Genomic DNA, 16,499 nt, shown 5'->3' on the forward strand with positions numbered 1-16,499 from the left:
TTTTGATTTGGTGCACATATATTTGATTTGATGCACTTATATTTCATATTGATTAGATAATTCAGTTATTTGTGTTTAAGAAAATGCAAAAATTAACAACTAATCTCGTTCTTGTAGAACTTTTTTACTGTCACATTAAATACAATTTTATCCAAATCACCTTATAAAATTGAGAAAAGTGTAAAAATTCATAAGGTTGATTATTAAAGTTCCAGGACGAATAGCAATTTTACCAAATATTATGTTTTTATACTAAAATTAGTAAATTTATTACTATTATTATTATTATTATTATTATTATTATTAAAAAATGAAACCCAACCCATGTTTACGGAAATCCCAATCAATTTTGACGGATTCTACAATTCTTCGAAAGAATAGATCTTTATCAAATCATTGTTACCAATTCATCAAAAATTCACAGGACTTCATCATGCAAATTCTACAGAGATGTCGGAATCTATTGATCATCAACAACGCCGTCACTCAATCGGCAAGGGTAGAAATAGCAGCTGCCCAATTCGCCTCATTCCATTCAACTAATGCTCTCTTTGAGAAATGGAAAAATAAGTTTGATAATGTGAGTTTTTTTGCTTTCACACTCTGGTTCTGGTTTCCTTTATGTATGTGTTCACTCTTTTTTAGTCATTTCTGATTTATTTATTTTTTGTGCTTGTGATGTTATTCTCTATGTAGATATGAGGCTCTTTTAGCTGATTATTGTTCAAAGTTTGAATCTTGGCTTTTGGAAGGGCTTTTTTTTTTCTTGATGTATAATTAATTTGTATCTCAGTGATTTTCATATGAATGTGTAGAGAGGGTAAACAAGTGGCAAAATGGAAGTAAAGAAAATTGGTAGTATTTGTTAATATTAATAAGAACTAGTCTTAGGAAGCTCTGGCCTCTATTATACTTCATCCGTTCACGAAAAATAGTATTGGTAGTGGAATGAATGCACATGTTTTGTTGCAAAATTGGTGTAAGAGAGATATGGAAAAAGTGGTTGAAGTATGATAGGGACTCAAACATTACCACACCACCACCATCCAACGTGCTACGTGGACGAGGTCCCAAAGAAGTGAAGATTCATGCATATCTTTGCCCATCTTTAGTTTATTATTATTTCTATAGTTAGACTTATTCTGGCTTATTAAATTCACGTGATAATTTGTAATCTTTTTTATATCTTGCCTTGCAAGATATCTTTTGGGTCTAGGGTTTTCTTGTCGGTTCTTTCCTGAGACGAACTAGGTAGGTCGAACCGTCTAGGGTTGCGGATTCTATAAATACTAGAATCCCATAGATAATTAAATTATTGAGAAATAAACATAAATTTATTCTCATTCTTCTTGGCGTGAAAACGCACCCTAGAACCTCAACTAGGGTTTTATCGTTCCATTCATCTTCTATCTTTCGTGTGCTCTTCAATTTCCGGCGATAGACCATCGAAGGTCTATCAATTTGGTGTTCTACCTGTGACTGTGATTGTTTCTAGTAATAATTTTGCTAATGGGAGTGGTTCTAATTCAACTATTTGCGATTCTGAGGTTACTGTGGATGCCAACAATGTTGTAGCGTTAGATTCGGAATTGTATGAGGGGGTTTCAATAGATTTATGATACGAGAAATAAGCGCGAAAGGTGACGAGATAAATAAAGCCGTGCATGGGTGCATGCAACCGCAGGATCATAGGGGATGAAATCACACACACGGCGCACATTAGGAATGAAATGTTGTTAGAGGAGGTGAAGTTTGTTAGATCGTACACTTGAGTCACTATAAGAATTGTAATTTCCTTAATTGTAATCTCATTATTATGATTTAATGCAAAGTACTCTCCCTTACTCCCCGTCTTCATCTACAAGCAACTCTTTGTGCATCGGTGCTATTCCGGTCACTATTTCATCTTCCAGTGACCCCAATACCGCACCAAGTGGTATCAGCTTCATCGATCCTATGGTGGAAACACGCTCCGGCGACAACCGCCGTCTCGAGGAGATGCTGACTGCTGCTCTGACAGATCTGACTACCAAGCTCTCCGACGCCGATCGTCGGCGTGAGGAGCTTGACAAAGCCCGCGATCTATCGGACTCCGCGCACGATCTGACGCTGCGGGAGCTGAGGGAGGAGTTCCTGGCACTTCAGGTTCAGCAGAATGAGATCATGGCCCGTTTCATGGCCACGGGTGGTGGTGGTGTGGCGCATCAGGGGGGCGGAGGTGGTTTTTAGGCGAGGCCCCAACAGTATTTTGCAACAAGGCAGTCGAAAGTGGGTTTCCCGATCTTTTCCGGCGAGGATCTGACAGGGTGGATCTTACGTTGTGACCATTTCTTCGCGGTGGATCTTACGCCGGAGGATGCGAAGGTCAGGCTGGCGATTATCAACTTGGAGGGCCGTGCTCTGCAATGGTTTCACAATTGGGCGAAGTATCAAGAGGTGCCCACGGCTACCCCATGTCCTTTGTTTCTTCAAGCCTTAGAGGGACGTTTCGGCGATCACCTTCTGGGCGATCCGATGTCCGAGCTCCTTGCTCTGAAGCAAACGGGTTCATTCGCTGAGTACCACGATCGCTTCGAATTGCTGCTGGGTCGTGTTTCAATCTCCGAAGCCTACGCTATCAGTCACTTTGTCAACGGCCTCCGACCCTACGTCCAGAAGACGGTTCGCCTCTTCATGCCACAGACGCTTGTTCACGCGTATGCATTAGCGCGCCTTCAGCTCCAGTTAAGGAGGGCTTCCCTTTGGGCCCTAAGTGATTCAATTCTCAAGGATCGGGCAGTGATTCTCGCAGCTCACCTTCCTTGCTGCCCACCCCTACTACACCTGCTTTTAACGGGTGCTGACTCCGGAGGAGGTGGCTGATCGGAGGGCTAGGAACATTTGTTTTGGGCGTGATGAGAAGTTCGATAGGACCCACAGATGTGCTCGGAAGTATCTGTATGTAATGGAGGTGGACGATGGTTTCCGTGAGGAGGAACCACCTGCGGAGGAGGCAGAGGGGTGCGATGAAACAGAGGAGGAGGATAGCCCTCTCATTTCTATTAATGCGATTAGTGGATCGACTTCTCGTGGCTTTCAAACGATGCGTATCGCTGGACGTGTTGGTAAGCGTACTATTCACATCCTTATTGATTCCGGAAGTACTCATAATTTCTTGGATTTGAATTTGGCTAAGAAGCTTTGTCTTCGTCTTACTCCTATTAAGTCGGTTTTTGTTGATGTGGCCGATGGAAATCGGCTTGAATGTGCTTCGATGTGCAAGGATCTAAAGTGGTCTCTAAGGGGAACTACCCTTACTACTGAGGTGTTACTCCTTCCCTTAGGCAATTGTGATATGGTTTTGGGTGTTCAATGGTTGGAAACTCTTGGGGTGATTAATTGGGATTTCAAACACCTCACCATGGATTTCAAGTTGAATGGCAAACGGTATGTTTTGAGGGGTGGCCAACATTTCCCCCGAGTCTCCACTGTTTCGGATAAGGAAATGAATAAGTTGCTAGCTCATGGAGAGGGTATCCAACTTTGCTGCATTCAGCTTAATGAGGAGGGTCAGTCAGAGCTGCTTGCTTTGGAGAGCTCTGTTCAAGAGGAGCAGAAGGTTCCTTCCTTCATTCACTCTTTTTTGGAGGACCAGAACGTGGTGTTTGAGGAGCCTACTTGTCTTCCACCGCTCCGTTCTCATAATCATCAGATCATTCTTACTCCTGGAGCAGCCCCGGTTAACTCTCGCCCTTACCGTCACACAGCTTTGCAAAAGAATATCATTGAGAAACAAGTTAAGGAGTTGCTGCACCACGGTTTCATTAGGCCGAGTTCAAGCCCCTTTTCTTCCCCTGTCGTGCTTGTCAAGAAAAAGGACGGCACATGGCGTATGTGTGTCGACTATAGGCGCCTTAATAAGCTCACGGTGAAGGACAAGTATCCGATTCCCTTAATTGAGGAACTCCTTGAGGATCTCCACGGTGCCTCTGTTTTTTCTAAGATTGACCTTCGTGCGGGTTATCATCAAATCAGAATGAAGCCGGAGGATATTCCCAAGACGGCTTTTAAAACTCATGACAGCCATTATGAGTTTGTCGTGATGCCTTTTGGCCTCACCAACGCCCCGGCCACTTTTCAAGGCCTTATGAATGATATTTTTAGACCCTTCCTATGGCTGTTTGTATTGGTTTTCTTTGATGATATACTTGTGTATAGCTGTGACTTTGCATCTCATCTTTCTCATTTGAAACAAGTATTTGAGTTGCTGCGAGAACATTCTCTGTTCGCTAAGCGTTCTAAGTGTGAATTTGCTAAGAGTTGTATTGAATATTTGGGTCACATTATATCTGTGGAAGGTGTGGCGACGGATCCAGCAAAGCTGCGAGCTATGCAGGAATGGCCTTCTCCGTCAGATGTATCGAAATTGAGGGGGTTCTTGGGCCTTACGGGGTACTATAGACGGTTCATCCGTAACTATGGGGTGATTTGTAAGCCTTTGACTGACCTGTTACGGAAGGACGCCTTCCTTTGGGATGATGAGGCCGAAAAGGCCTTCTGCTGCCTTAAAAAGGCCATGTTAACACCTCCGGTGCTGGCTCTACCGAATTTCTCCCTTCCGTTCATTATTGAGACCGATGCTTCTAGTTATGGCATTGGTGCAGTGTTAATGCAAGGTGGGCACCCCCTGGCGTTCATCAGCAAGTCCCTTTCCCCTAAGCACAAACTACTCTCGGTTTACGACAAAGAATTGTTGGCTGTGGTGTTCGCGGTCACTCACTGGAGTCACTATGTGAGCCATCAACCTTTTGAGGTTCGAACGGACCATAAGACTCTGGCTCATTTGATGAATCAGAAACTCTCTACTCCCGGGCAGTTAACTTGGCTTTCGAAGTTGATGGCATATGACTTTGAAATTACTTATAAGAAAGGCATCGAGAATTTGGTGGCTGACGCTCTGTCTCGGGTGCATTCCTCGGAGATCTTCTGCATGGCTATCACCTCTGTTTCTACTGATATTTACCCGCTGGTTGTTGCCACATGGTCCTCTGATCCGACTCTCCGTTCTCTGATTTCGGAGCTTAAACAGGACCCTTCGAAGCACTCCAAATTTTCCTGGATTGCTGATCAGTTACGTCGCAAAGGGAGATTAGTGGTTGGTGAGGATGCAGGTTTAAGGCTGAAAATAGTAAGTCTGTTCCGTGACTCCAGTACGGGCGGCCACTCGGGTATTTTGGCTACTTATAAACGCCTTTCTTCCCTATTCTATTGGCCTAATATGGAGAAACAAATTCGCCAATACATAAGGGAGTGCGATGTGTGTCAGCGCTTCAAATATGATCATAGCGCTTCCCCTGGGCTTCTACAACCCCTCCCCTTACCCGAGGATGCTTGGTCTCACATTAGCATGGACTTTATCGAGGGTCTGCCGGTCTCTGCAGGTAAATCAGCGATCTTGGTAGTGGTTGATCGTCTCACCAAGTATGCTCACTTTATGAGCCTCGCCCATCCTTTCACAGCTCTGACTGTGGCTCAGTCCTTCTTGGACTATGTTTTCAAGCTTCACGGCTTGCCCTCGGTTATTATAAGTGATCGGGACAGAGTCTTTTTGAGTGTTTTTTGGTCGGATTTTTTTAAACTACAAGGTGTGGAGCTGAATATGTCTACGGCTTATCATCCTCAAACCGACGGCCAAACGGAGGTGGTCAATCGGTGTTTGGAGACGTATCTGAGATGTATGTGTGGAGATCAGCCGTCCACCTGGAGTAAATGGCTGAGTCTAGCTGAATTTTGGTATAACACATCGTTTCATTCAGCCATTCAAACTACTCCCTTTGAGGCTCTCTATGGGTATCCACCACCGGTCCATATTCCTTATTTTCGGGGTGACTCTTCGGTTCACGATGTGAATGAAACCTTGGTTGCTCGTGAGGCTATGCTTGAGGTGCTTAAGCATCATCTTGGGCGTGCTCAGAAACGCATGAAACAACAACATGATCGACACCGCTCGGATAGGCACTTTAAGGTGGGCGATTGGGTCTATTTAAAGCTTCAACCTTATCGCAAAAACACCCTCCGTGATCGTCAGTTTCAAAAGCTTAGTCCCCGTTACTTTGGGCCATTTAAGGTGATCGATAAGTTCGGCCCAGTGGCGTACAAATTGCAGCTGCCGGCTGAGTGCAAAATACACTCTGTTTTTCATGTATCGCAGCTTAAGAAGAAGATTGGCTCACTTGACAAGCTGCATGGGACTCTTCCTTCTGTGGGGAACTCCACATTCTTGGAACCAGTCAAGATTTTGGGCCGCAAGCTGGTGAAGAGGGGAAATCGTCCAGCCACTCAGGTGTTGGTCCATTGGGAAAACTCTTTTCCGGAGGATGCTACATGGGAGTTTTTGCATGAGTTTATGGAGCGGTTTCCGCATTTTAAACCTTGAGGGCAAGGTTTATTTCGAGGAGGGAGATTTGATACGAGAAATAAGTGCGAAAGGTGACGAGATAAATAAAGCGGTGCATAGGTGCAGCAACCGCAGGATCATAGGGGATGAAATCACACACACGGCGCACATTAGGAATGAAATGTAGTTAGAGGAGGTGAAGTTTGTTCGATCGTACACTTGAGTCACTATAAGAATTGTAATTTCCTTAATTGTAATCTCATTATTATGATTTAATGCAAAGTGCTCTCCCTTCCTCCCCGTCTTCATCTACAAGCAACTCTTTGTGCATCGGTGCTATTCCGGTCACTGTTTCATCTTCCGGTGACCCCAATACCGGACCAATTTACCGCTGGAATTGGTGGCGGATAAAGTTCCTAGCATTGTCAAAGCTCTCAATGATGGAACTGCTCTTTCAGTTTCATCACAACTCTCAACAGACCCAAGTTTAGTTGCTATTCCTTGCGACGGGGTTAATGGTCCGGACGTTTGTCATTCTATAAGATCTCCACAAAAAGATCCACAATATGCAGAAACTACTACACCATCATATAGTGATTTAAAGAGGCCTCATCTAGAGCAACAATCTCTGCTTACTACTGTTAGTGATCTCAAAGTGCTTGATGGTAAGATTACTGAGGAGACAGCTGGTCAGATTACTGAGGAGACTGCTGAGATTCTTAATAAAAGGAAGCATTGCTCCAGGTACAAACCAAAGGCGATGAATGACAGTGGAGATGGTTCAACAGGATCCGCTGCGTTTGATGATAATTTCAAGTGCCGAACATCAGTTGCATTGTGCCGCGAGCTCGAATAACTGCAGGGACTGTAGTAATCCCCGTCTGCTTGAGAATGAGAAATTTGCTTGCTTCGACGACACAAGTGATGCAGGTCCAAAACCATTATTTAGTGATGGGAGTAAGTCTTTCCCGGAGCCAAACACTTTGCTTGGTGTTGGACATCAAGACGAGTTCAGACAGGAACAAACACTCGCTTCTGATTCCCGCTCGATCCCTCCGCGCAAAGATGTGACATATTGGGGAATTATGCGAGCGAATCGACACATTACAGATTTCTCCGTTCCTCCCGCTGACTCCGGTGGTGGAGAATTGTCTCTGGGGATATGGACCTCTTCAGGCAGCGGATACTTATTATCTTCATAATTTCAGTTTCCGTGAATTGATGGGTGATGACCGTCGAGTTCACAGCTTCGTTCGAGGAGGCTCTTTTCTTGTCAAATTTTCCAATAAGAAGTTCACTGATCAGGAACAAATATGCAGATATATTGCATTCTTTCCAATGGGGGAGCCTTTGATAGCTGGTGAACAGTTTCTCATAGCCTCCTACTATGACAGGGTCGTCCCTTTTTGCTTGCTGTTTTTTGCTTTGGGTGTTCCAAATGATAGAGTAATGGCCAAACGGCTTGCTCCAGATATTATTGGGGCTGCAAGAAACGAGCAGGTCTGCTTAGAATCAGCTGATCGAATACAAAAAATGTTGTCTCTTCACATTCGTTTCTTGGTCCCTTATTTTGGTGGAATTTTCTATCTCGAGTGGAACACCCATGTTGGGGCATTAGAGGACGAGAGTAATGGGCATGGAGGGGAACGGCATACCCGAGGGGACTCCGACAGTGAAACGGGCCACCTTGATCTATGTGGTGAAACCCGCACTTTACCGCCACGAGAGACGCGCCATCGCCGAGCCATACCTATTTGTTTCCAGATCGTTGCAAATCAATCTCAGAGGGAGATGCTGCACTCTCGACTCTCCGCGATTGGAGTTAATGGAGTTGTCCAGGTCCATTTTGAATTCAATGCTAATGAAGATATCACACAATCCAACAGTGTTAACATCTACGAAGATCAAATCAATTTGGAAGAATTCAACGGTGGAGATCTGAGCAACAATAAATACAAACTCGGTGTCAAATTCAGTAAGCCTTCTGATCCCAAACATGCGGTTCTTGAGAGGACCGTAAATGCTTGTGGGGACAGCAAACAACCCAGCTCTTTGAGGACTCTTTCGGGTCACATGAGGCGTCATTCGATTAAGAAGAAGGGGATGCATTTGTTTAAAGAATGCGACAGAAGGTTTGAAACCATGAGAGCCAGGTTTGGTGACATAAAGAGTGATTCTCAGAGAATGATGAAGGTGTCTAGTATTGTTGAGCCTGGTGTGAATGGTTCTCATTGTGATGTCTCTAAGCTTGATGAGGTAAAAGGAATTGCCGCTGCACCAGACGTATATGAGGTATTTCAGGCAGCCACAGGAGTATATGAGGAGTTTGTTCTCAACGTGCTTGAAGAGGTTGGGCCTACTTTGTACTGTAGGCTGAAAATGCTTTAAGTGACAACCTGCACTTGAGTGATCGCCTAAAGGACAAGAAACGCAGTGCCAGGGTTCTTCTCCAGTTATCCCTTCTCGGCCAAACTCAGTGGCTAAAACGGTTGGCGACATTAGTTGCAACTCTCCTGCTCTCTATCTTTGTTATTGTAATTCCACAGGTCCAATGGCTGATGCACCACTTCCCAAACCTTCGCCTTGAGGACAAGGCAATTTTTATCGGTGGGGGAGTTGATAGGGACTCAAACATTACCACACCACCACCATCCAACGTGCTACGTGGACGAGGTCCCAAAGAAGTGAAGATTCATGCATATCTTTGCACATCTTTAGTTTATTATTATTTCTATAGTTAGACTTATTCTGGCTTATTAAATTCACGTGATAATTTGTAATCTTTTTTATATCTTGCCTTGCAAGATATCTTTTGGGTCTAGGTTAGATATCCTCGGGTTTTCTTGTCGGTTCTTTCCCGAGACGAACTAGGTAGGTCGAACCGTCTAGGGTTGCGGATTCTACAAATACTAGAATCCCATAGATAATTAAATTATTGAGAAATAAACATAAATTTATTCTCATTCTTCTTGGCGTGAAAACGCACCCTAGAACCTCAACTAGGGTTTTATCGTTCCGTTCATCTTCTATCTTTCGTGTGCTCTTCGATTTCCAGCGATAGACCATCGAAGGTCTATCAAAGTATTGTTCGTGGAAATCGCGACTCACCTCAATAAAGAGAGAATCTTACCATAGATAGAGACCAACTTTGTTGGACTGGCCAAAAATGGAAAACAAGGCTAGTTTCCGTGGAAAGAGGGAGTAGTTCGTGCAATTTATACTTATTTGTGTGTCGTCATTTGAAATAATATGACTTGAATTTAAGAAAGTGCTCAACTAGTTTGGGTGTTCGAAAGACTCTGTATGTTATGGGATAGTCACCACGAAGAGTGACAATCATGGAATGTTTTCATAGTTATGTTTTCATATCTGGGGGTTGAGTTGAGTCACACTATAAGCTAATCTATGAATAATTGAATCCATCAAACACATAAAGTAATCACTTTTGTAGCATGGTTGTCATAGCCGAGATGACAAACAGCTGTGTTGTTACATTTTCTTCATTGTTTCAATAATACTAATAGTTATTTTTTGTTAAGATGGAATTTCGGAACTCTTATATCTGGATCATTTATTATTGTCTGATTGTCCTTAATACAGATCCCAATTTGCATGTGAAACTTTTCTGGAAATAGTTATTTTCTGGTTGATAACATTAGCTGGCGTATATGTTTTTACTAAAATGTAGTGTTTTTGAATAAATCGCAGGGTGTAAGGACGGATCAAGAATCACTGAAGGTGGAGAAGTTACCTTAATATCTTGTTAAAGATTATTGCATCAAATATTGTTGAACTTTGGTTTCCAGTAAGTGGTTGTTTTGAAATAAAAAGACTCTTGATATGCTCATCGTGCTCCTACAAATTCAAATTTATCTCTAGAACTTAACATTTGACTTTGGAGAACTGTGGAACATCTGGTCATACGACTCATACCATTCTTGTTCGTACAAATTCAAAATTTCTCTCTAAAATTTATCCACTAGTAGATCAGCTTTGGAGGACTGTGGAACATCTACTCATCCAATGTTTGTCTTTGGCAAAGCCTTCCTCATATCTAACTAGTTACGTTATTTCTTGAGTTCATCTCGTTGATGTCAGGGAAGGAATGCTCTTTCACGCAGATTTCTTAAGATTGAATTTATGCACTTTCCTTTCAGGCTTATATAAAATATACAGTTCGGCAGAAGCGGGCTGACACGAAGAAAGCTCTCAAAGACATCCTCTGCAATGGGGATTACTCAACATCAAGAAATGAGGTATGCAATTTTATCAGTGACATGTACTCATACATGCCTGGCCTCGTATAAAGCTATATGATATGAATGTCTGGCCTCGTATAAAACTACACGACTATTTTTTCATGTGTATTGTTTATGTTGTACACCATGATATGTGATTACAAAGGTTTTAACGTGATTCTTACCTCTTTGCTGATATTGTAATTTATTCGTTACGTTTTTCTTCCCACTCATTGGCTTACTGGTTAATGCTGTTCTTGTCATTCTCTCATGTTCAAAGATAGCAACAGGCTATGCAGATCAGTTAAACAAGAAGTCTCGAATAAAGCTTGTTCATCATTCCAAGAGAGCTTCCCACAAGAAGTCGAAACGTAAGTTTCACCGCTGATAAGTTAAACAAAGTAGTCTATTCATACGGAAAACAGCGTTGTTTGTTGAAAAACATCAACAATATATTACACGTATGCAGATGGATATTTTTGCCGTGGGATAATTGCAAACAAATCCAAACTATTTTTGGATTACATATGCAATGAAGTTAAAAGGTCACATAAATAAAGTAGAATTGCTCACTACTCCATGTACAATAGCTAAAAGGTCGCCTCTATAAACTATTTCACCGCTGATAATTGCTTACTATGCAATGAAGTTAAAAGGTCACATAAATAAAGTAGAATTGCTCACTACTCCATGTACAATAGCTAAAAGGTCGCCTCTATAAACTATTTTTGGATGATCGTGGAAATTGTTTTTCTTTATAGACACATGAACGAAAATATAAAGATTGCGTCACGACGGACTCGAATATGAGAACTTTACCATTTTTTTTTCTCTTTCTCTCATATTTTGCCATTTTTATACTTCTCGCGTACTTTATCAATTTCTCATTAAAACATGTACCGTCCAACAATAAATTTATTTTTCGTGAACATGGAGAATAGATATATTTCATCCTACATAAAATATGATCCAACATCTTTTACAATAACAAACTAAAAACATATAAAAATGAAGCTTTTGCTTCATTCACAAAGAACGTGAATATCATATATAGGGGTGGGTCGATACGATATATCGTATCGAAAACGTTATATCGTGTATTGTATCGTAAATATCGATATGAAAGTCTTTCATATCGTTATTGTATCGAAAGTTTCGATATATCGAACTTTTGATATAAAACAATTTCATATCGTTATCGTATCGATATTTCGATATATCGTACCGAAATTCGATATATCGTTAAATATCGATATATATCGAAAATTTCGATATATATTGATATATATCGAAAATAAAATATCGATATATATCGAAAATATCGATATATCGAAAATTTCCGATATATATCGTATTTCCGATATAAAACGATATATCGCGATATAAGGAAATTCATATCGTTATCGTATCGAAAACTTACGATACGTATCGAAAATTACGATATATCGAAAATTCGATAATTTTTCGATATTTTTCAATACGATACGAGCGATATATCATTTTTTCGGTATTTTTCCCCAGCCCTAGTCATATATTGGTTTTTAAAATCATGAACTTTGAATCAATTTTATTATTTTTAGTAAACTACAAAGTGGGTATCAAATTTTTTTTATTTTGTGTTATTTTCCATGGCGTATCAATAGACACATCCGACTAGCATTTTTTTTTATATTACTTGGCACAACTGAATCAACTTAGCTTTTTATTCTACTTGCTAAATACTTTAAAATTTATTTAAAATAGGGATTGTAACGCCCCGCTTTTTCGAACCCTAATTTTTGTGACGTGGAAATTTTTGCATTAAATTTTTTGCATTATATGAGTGATTTATTGCAATATTCTCTGTGACCTAATTGCGATATGGAGTTGAGTTTGAGTTGAATAGTCAAACTTGTTGAATATGTGACGTGGCTATTGAATAGTCAATATTGTGGAAAATATGACGTGGCCGTGGAATGGTCAAAGTTGTTGGAAAATGTGAAGTGGAGGTGAAATCCGAATATGTGGATATTTTAATGTGGGGAGAAATAATAATTGTGGTGAAGTATTATCCTAAGGGATGAGTGAGAATTTAATAGGAGCATTATTTAAGTATGTGGAATTTTCGACCCCTCCTATTTATTGGAAAGAAATCCTATTTTCTTGGATTTAATTATTGCTTGGGATAATTATCCGAATTAAATCCAAAGTCCGAATATCCCTAATTTGTTCCATGAATTTTCGGCCCCTATGATTTCTTTAAAGAGATTTTCGAAAATCTCTTATTATGGGAGAAGGGATTATTTTTATTATATTATTTGATCCCTTGTTTATTCTCTTCCATAAATAAATTCAAATATCCTAGCATATCTTGCCAAATTTAAGAAGATCTTACCAAATCCTAATTTAATTAGGATTTTAAATTAAATTCCTTCTAAGGAATTGAAAATCACGCCACTTTTCACTTTTTAATTGGGGAGAATATTTATTATTTTCTTGCTCCGTGATATTTTATTCTACTCCGTGAAATATTCAAATTAAATCATAGGCTAATTAAATAGCCTAAGAAATTCGAGATCCTCCTTTCCCTCAACGGTTTTAACGCCACTTCCCCTCAAATCTCTCCAAATCTTTAATTTATTTAATTAAAGATATTATATCTTGCACTCTATAAATAAGATAGAAGACCTAACCCTAGCACATCAGAAAGAAATCGCCCCACTCCCAAAAACACGTCTCTCACTTTCTCCCCACTCTCTCAAATTTTTCTTCTACTTTCTCCATTAATTCTTCATCTTTTGGAGAAGAATTGAAGCTGCAATTCAAGATTTTATTGAAGAATCAAGATTCTACTTGTTTCCTACTGATTGTTCTTTTGGAAAAAGGTACTTTTATTTTGATCTTCTCTTCTTCTACCGATCAATCGGTGTTCTTGAGTCCACATGCATTTAGAACGAGTGAAGGAGAAATTAATCGGTGAATTTGGATGCATGTGTGGGTGTGTGACCGTGTGTGTGTGTGCATGCCTCGGTAGGCGTGTACATGTGTTGTGTGTGTGTGCGTGTGTTGTGTGTGGAAACACTCATGCGTGACATGATTTGATGATAAATCTAGAGTTGTTGTGTGAATGAAAACGATATGATAATCGTACTTTGATTTTGAATGGGAATATTGAAAATAATCGATGGGAAAGGGAAACGTGAGATCATGCATGATTTTGATCCATGATTGAGACTTATTTGAAATATATGAACTAAAGGTGATAGTTCGCGTTCCCGGTGTGATAACAAGAAGAAGTGCGTTTTTGAACTCGAAGGAAATCGAGGTGGGCTTTATTCTAAACTCTCTTCTATGTGCAAATTTATGATGTTGGAGAAATAAGGGTGGATTAAACTGTTATGCCATGCCTATGAATTATTTTGGATATTGTGTGTGCCTGATGCCTAGATAGTGAGTACGCTCCATTAGGCTAAAGGGCTATATAAACGAATTCGGGTCTGAGTAGGGCCGCAAACCCTATCAGGCTAGTGTACACTGGAGATCGGGAGCCGTCCTTACTAGTCGGCCGGTCTCGTGGGCGAAAGTGTGGCCACACTTCGTCGCACCATATGAAATGATAATTGATGAGAAAATGGGAGGTATGATTTGACTGGCCAGTCCATGAAATATTTTGTGATGCTCGATGCTATTCTTTAAATAAATGCAGAAACTCGAGATCACTATGGTAAGGGTGACATAACTATTAAAATGTTTTGGCATGAGTCCACTGAGTATGTTTAAAATACTCAGCCCTGCATGTGTTTTCCCTATGTGCAGGTTGAGCGGCGACGGGCGGTCGGTGGTGTTGAGATGGTTGAATCGAATAATATGGATGGTTGGGATTTTGAGTGTAGTCGTGTCTTCATACATGGCTTCGCTTTCTCTTGAAATGCTTCCGCTGAATGTTTTGAAACTTATTATCTTTGGTTGGTTTGAACCTATTGGAATATTGGGAAATTATTGTGTTTTGTTGGAGCTACAATAAACCTTTGATTTTTGAGCTTAGCCTATGCTATCTATTAAATCTTGATCTTCGTATTTAAAGCCGTTGACTTGTTGTGTTGATCTTCATTAAACACTTGGTCAAATCTCTTTAAATGAAACCCTAGTCTACATTTCTTGTTGCCTTAAGTTCGCCTAGTTAACAGTCGCCTATTTATTATACCCAAGAAATCCGGGCTGTTACAGGGATATTGACACCTAATATCATAGAACTTCAAAAAGTTGTTGTTCTTGGGATTTTTATTTGATTGCGTTTCTCTGCCTAATATCATAGAACTTTGAAATTGGCAAATAATATCACGAACTTTACCCCGAGTTTGTTATTTCCCACCAATGAAAAAATTATGGTAAGTAATATCATGATACGAATTTTTTTCATAATTTCTCGACAACAATTTCGAGACTTTCAAGATTTTCAATACTTGAGAATAGTTTTTCTTGAAGCACACTCTCCAAATTTGTTCTTTAATCTATTAATATAGCTGGAATTTTTTCACTAGTGGAAAATAACAAACTCGAGTAAATTTCATGATATTATTTGACAATTTTAAAGTTCGTATAAAAATTCCAAATTTTTTAAAATTCCATGATATTAGGTGTCTATATCCCTTTAAAATATCACAAATGTTTTGTTGTTGACTACATAAATAATTATTTATCGAATATATCTTATCATTAAGGTCCTATTGCCCCCTTAGTGTCTATTTCCTTCTTAATATCAACCATTAGATTAGTATGATGGACGGACTAGATGAAGCCTCACAAAATCATCCCGTGTTGCATTATTAGGTTCATTCTGTGCATTATATGGGTAAAATTGTAAAACAACCATGAATTAAAACGGCAGGAGCGAGATTTAAGCAATCCTTCCATATGTTCACTCTCTCTCTCACTCCAAACGTCTCTTCCCATCAGCCCACGATTCTCAAATCTTCTCCCCCATTTCAAACTAGGAAAAACCCTAGCCGCTACTCAAATTGAAGAGACACCACCACTCCCGCTGATTTTTCACCGGGAAAAGCACCGCCGGTCGACGATTCATAGTTCTAATGTGATTCCTTCGCCGCGCGATGATAGATTTACAGTCGACAACAAGACGGGTTTCAAAAGTTCCGATTTTTGGTAAGAGACACTTCTAATCGTCAATTTTCGTCATTAAAACAGTGACAATTTTGTCACACATTTGGTCGACACATTCAATGATTCAATTTTTCGTAATACCCACTGTTAATCGCCTATTTTCACCGCCGACACACCATCTAATCGCCGATTCAATGTTTTCTCCTAAACAATATCACGTTTTTCACACTTGTTTTGGTCGAGATTTTCGTAAATCGTAAAATCGTGTTCATTTTTTTATAGGGTTCTGTCCATTATTGAAGTTTGTAGTGAATGACTGGTTTCCAATTGTGTATTGGGCGATTTGGTTGATGAAATCGTATCTGGGTTGATTTTTGGTTTGTCTTGCATTTGCCTTTATATTCATTCGTGCATTATTTGATGCAATGTGTACATTATTGTAGGTAGTGGTGTGCATTAATTTTTTGTTTGAATCTACATCAGTCGATTTGATAAAATGCCTGAAAATTGAGTGAAATTTGTATTCATATTTGCATTATTTGTTGCCATTTGTACATTATTGTAGGGAGTGGTGTAAATTATTGTATGGAGTGGTGTACATTATATTTTTTGTTTTACTTTAAATGCATCGGTTTTATAAAAGGTCAATGGTTGATAGAATGTAATATTCATTGGTGCATTATTTGCTTACTTTTGTACTTTATATAGTTAGTATTGTGCATTAATGCGATACATTATTGATTGTTGGGCAGCGGTGAAGCAGCCTAGGTTAGATATTGACGAAG

The 16,499-nt window shown here is 40.0% G+C and overlaps 1 protein-coding gene and 1 pseudogene across 1 annotated transcript; both read left to right on the forward strand.

Annotated features, from left to right (window-relative positions):
• The first annotated feature begins 353 nt into the window (after positions 1–353).
• On the forward strand, positions 354–11,284 carry LOC148932061 (uncharacterized). Its single transcript, XM_089065426.1, has 5 exons — positions 354–580; positions 10,085–10,114; positions 10,534–10,632; positions 10,895–10,985; positions 11,084–11,284. Exons 1-5 carry the CDS (start codon positions 434–436, stop codon positions 11,170–11,172), a joined length of 456 nt encoding a protein of 151 aa, XP_088921552.1. The 5' UTR covers positions 354–433; the 3' UTR covers positions 11,173–11,284.
• Positions 1,825–2,862, forward strand: LOC148932062 (uncharacterized; annotated as a pseudogene).
• Positions 11,285–16,499: the final 5,215 nt, after the last annotated feature.

This window comes from Salvia hispanica, chromosome 2 (genome assembly GCF_029641045.1).
Source record: "Salvia hispanica isolate PSC_SH4W2 chromosome 2, Shi_PSC_v1, whole genome shotgun sequence".
NCBI classification, from domain to species: Eukaryota; Viridiplantae; Streptophyta; class Magnoliopsida; order Lamiales; family Lamiaceae; genus Salvia; species Salvia hispanica.

Bases quoted from the DNA above. Each gene is read 5' to 3' on its own strand.
- LOC148932061 (XM_089065426.1), top strand. From the start codon at position 434: ATGCAAATTCTACAGAGATGTCGGAATCTATTGATCATCAACAACGCC. The intron at 581-10,084 runs GTGAGTTTTTTT...AATAAATCGCAG, and splicing joins GGAAAAATAAGTTTGATAAT to GGTGTAAGGACGGATCAAGA. The intron at 10,633-10,894 runs GTATGCAATTTT...TCATGTTCAAAG, and splicing joins ACTCAACATCAAGAAATGAG to ATAGCAACAGGCTATGCAGA.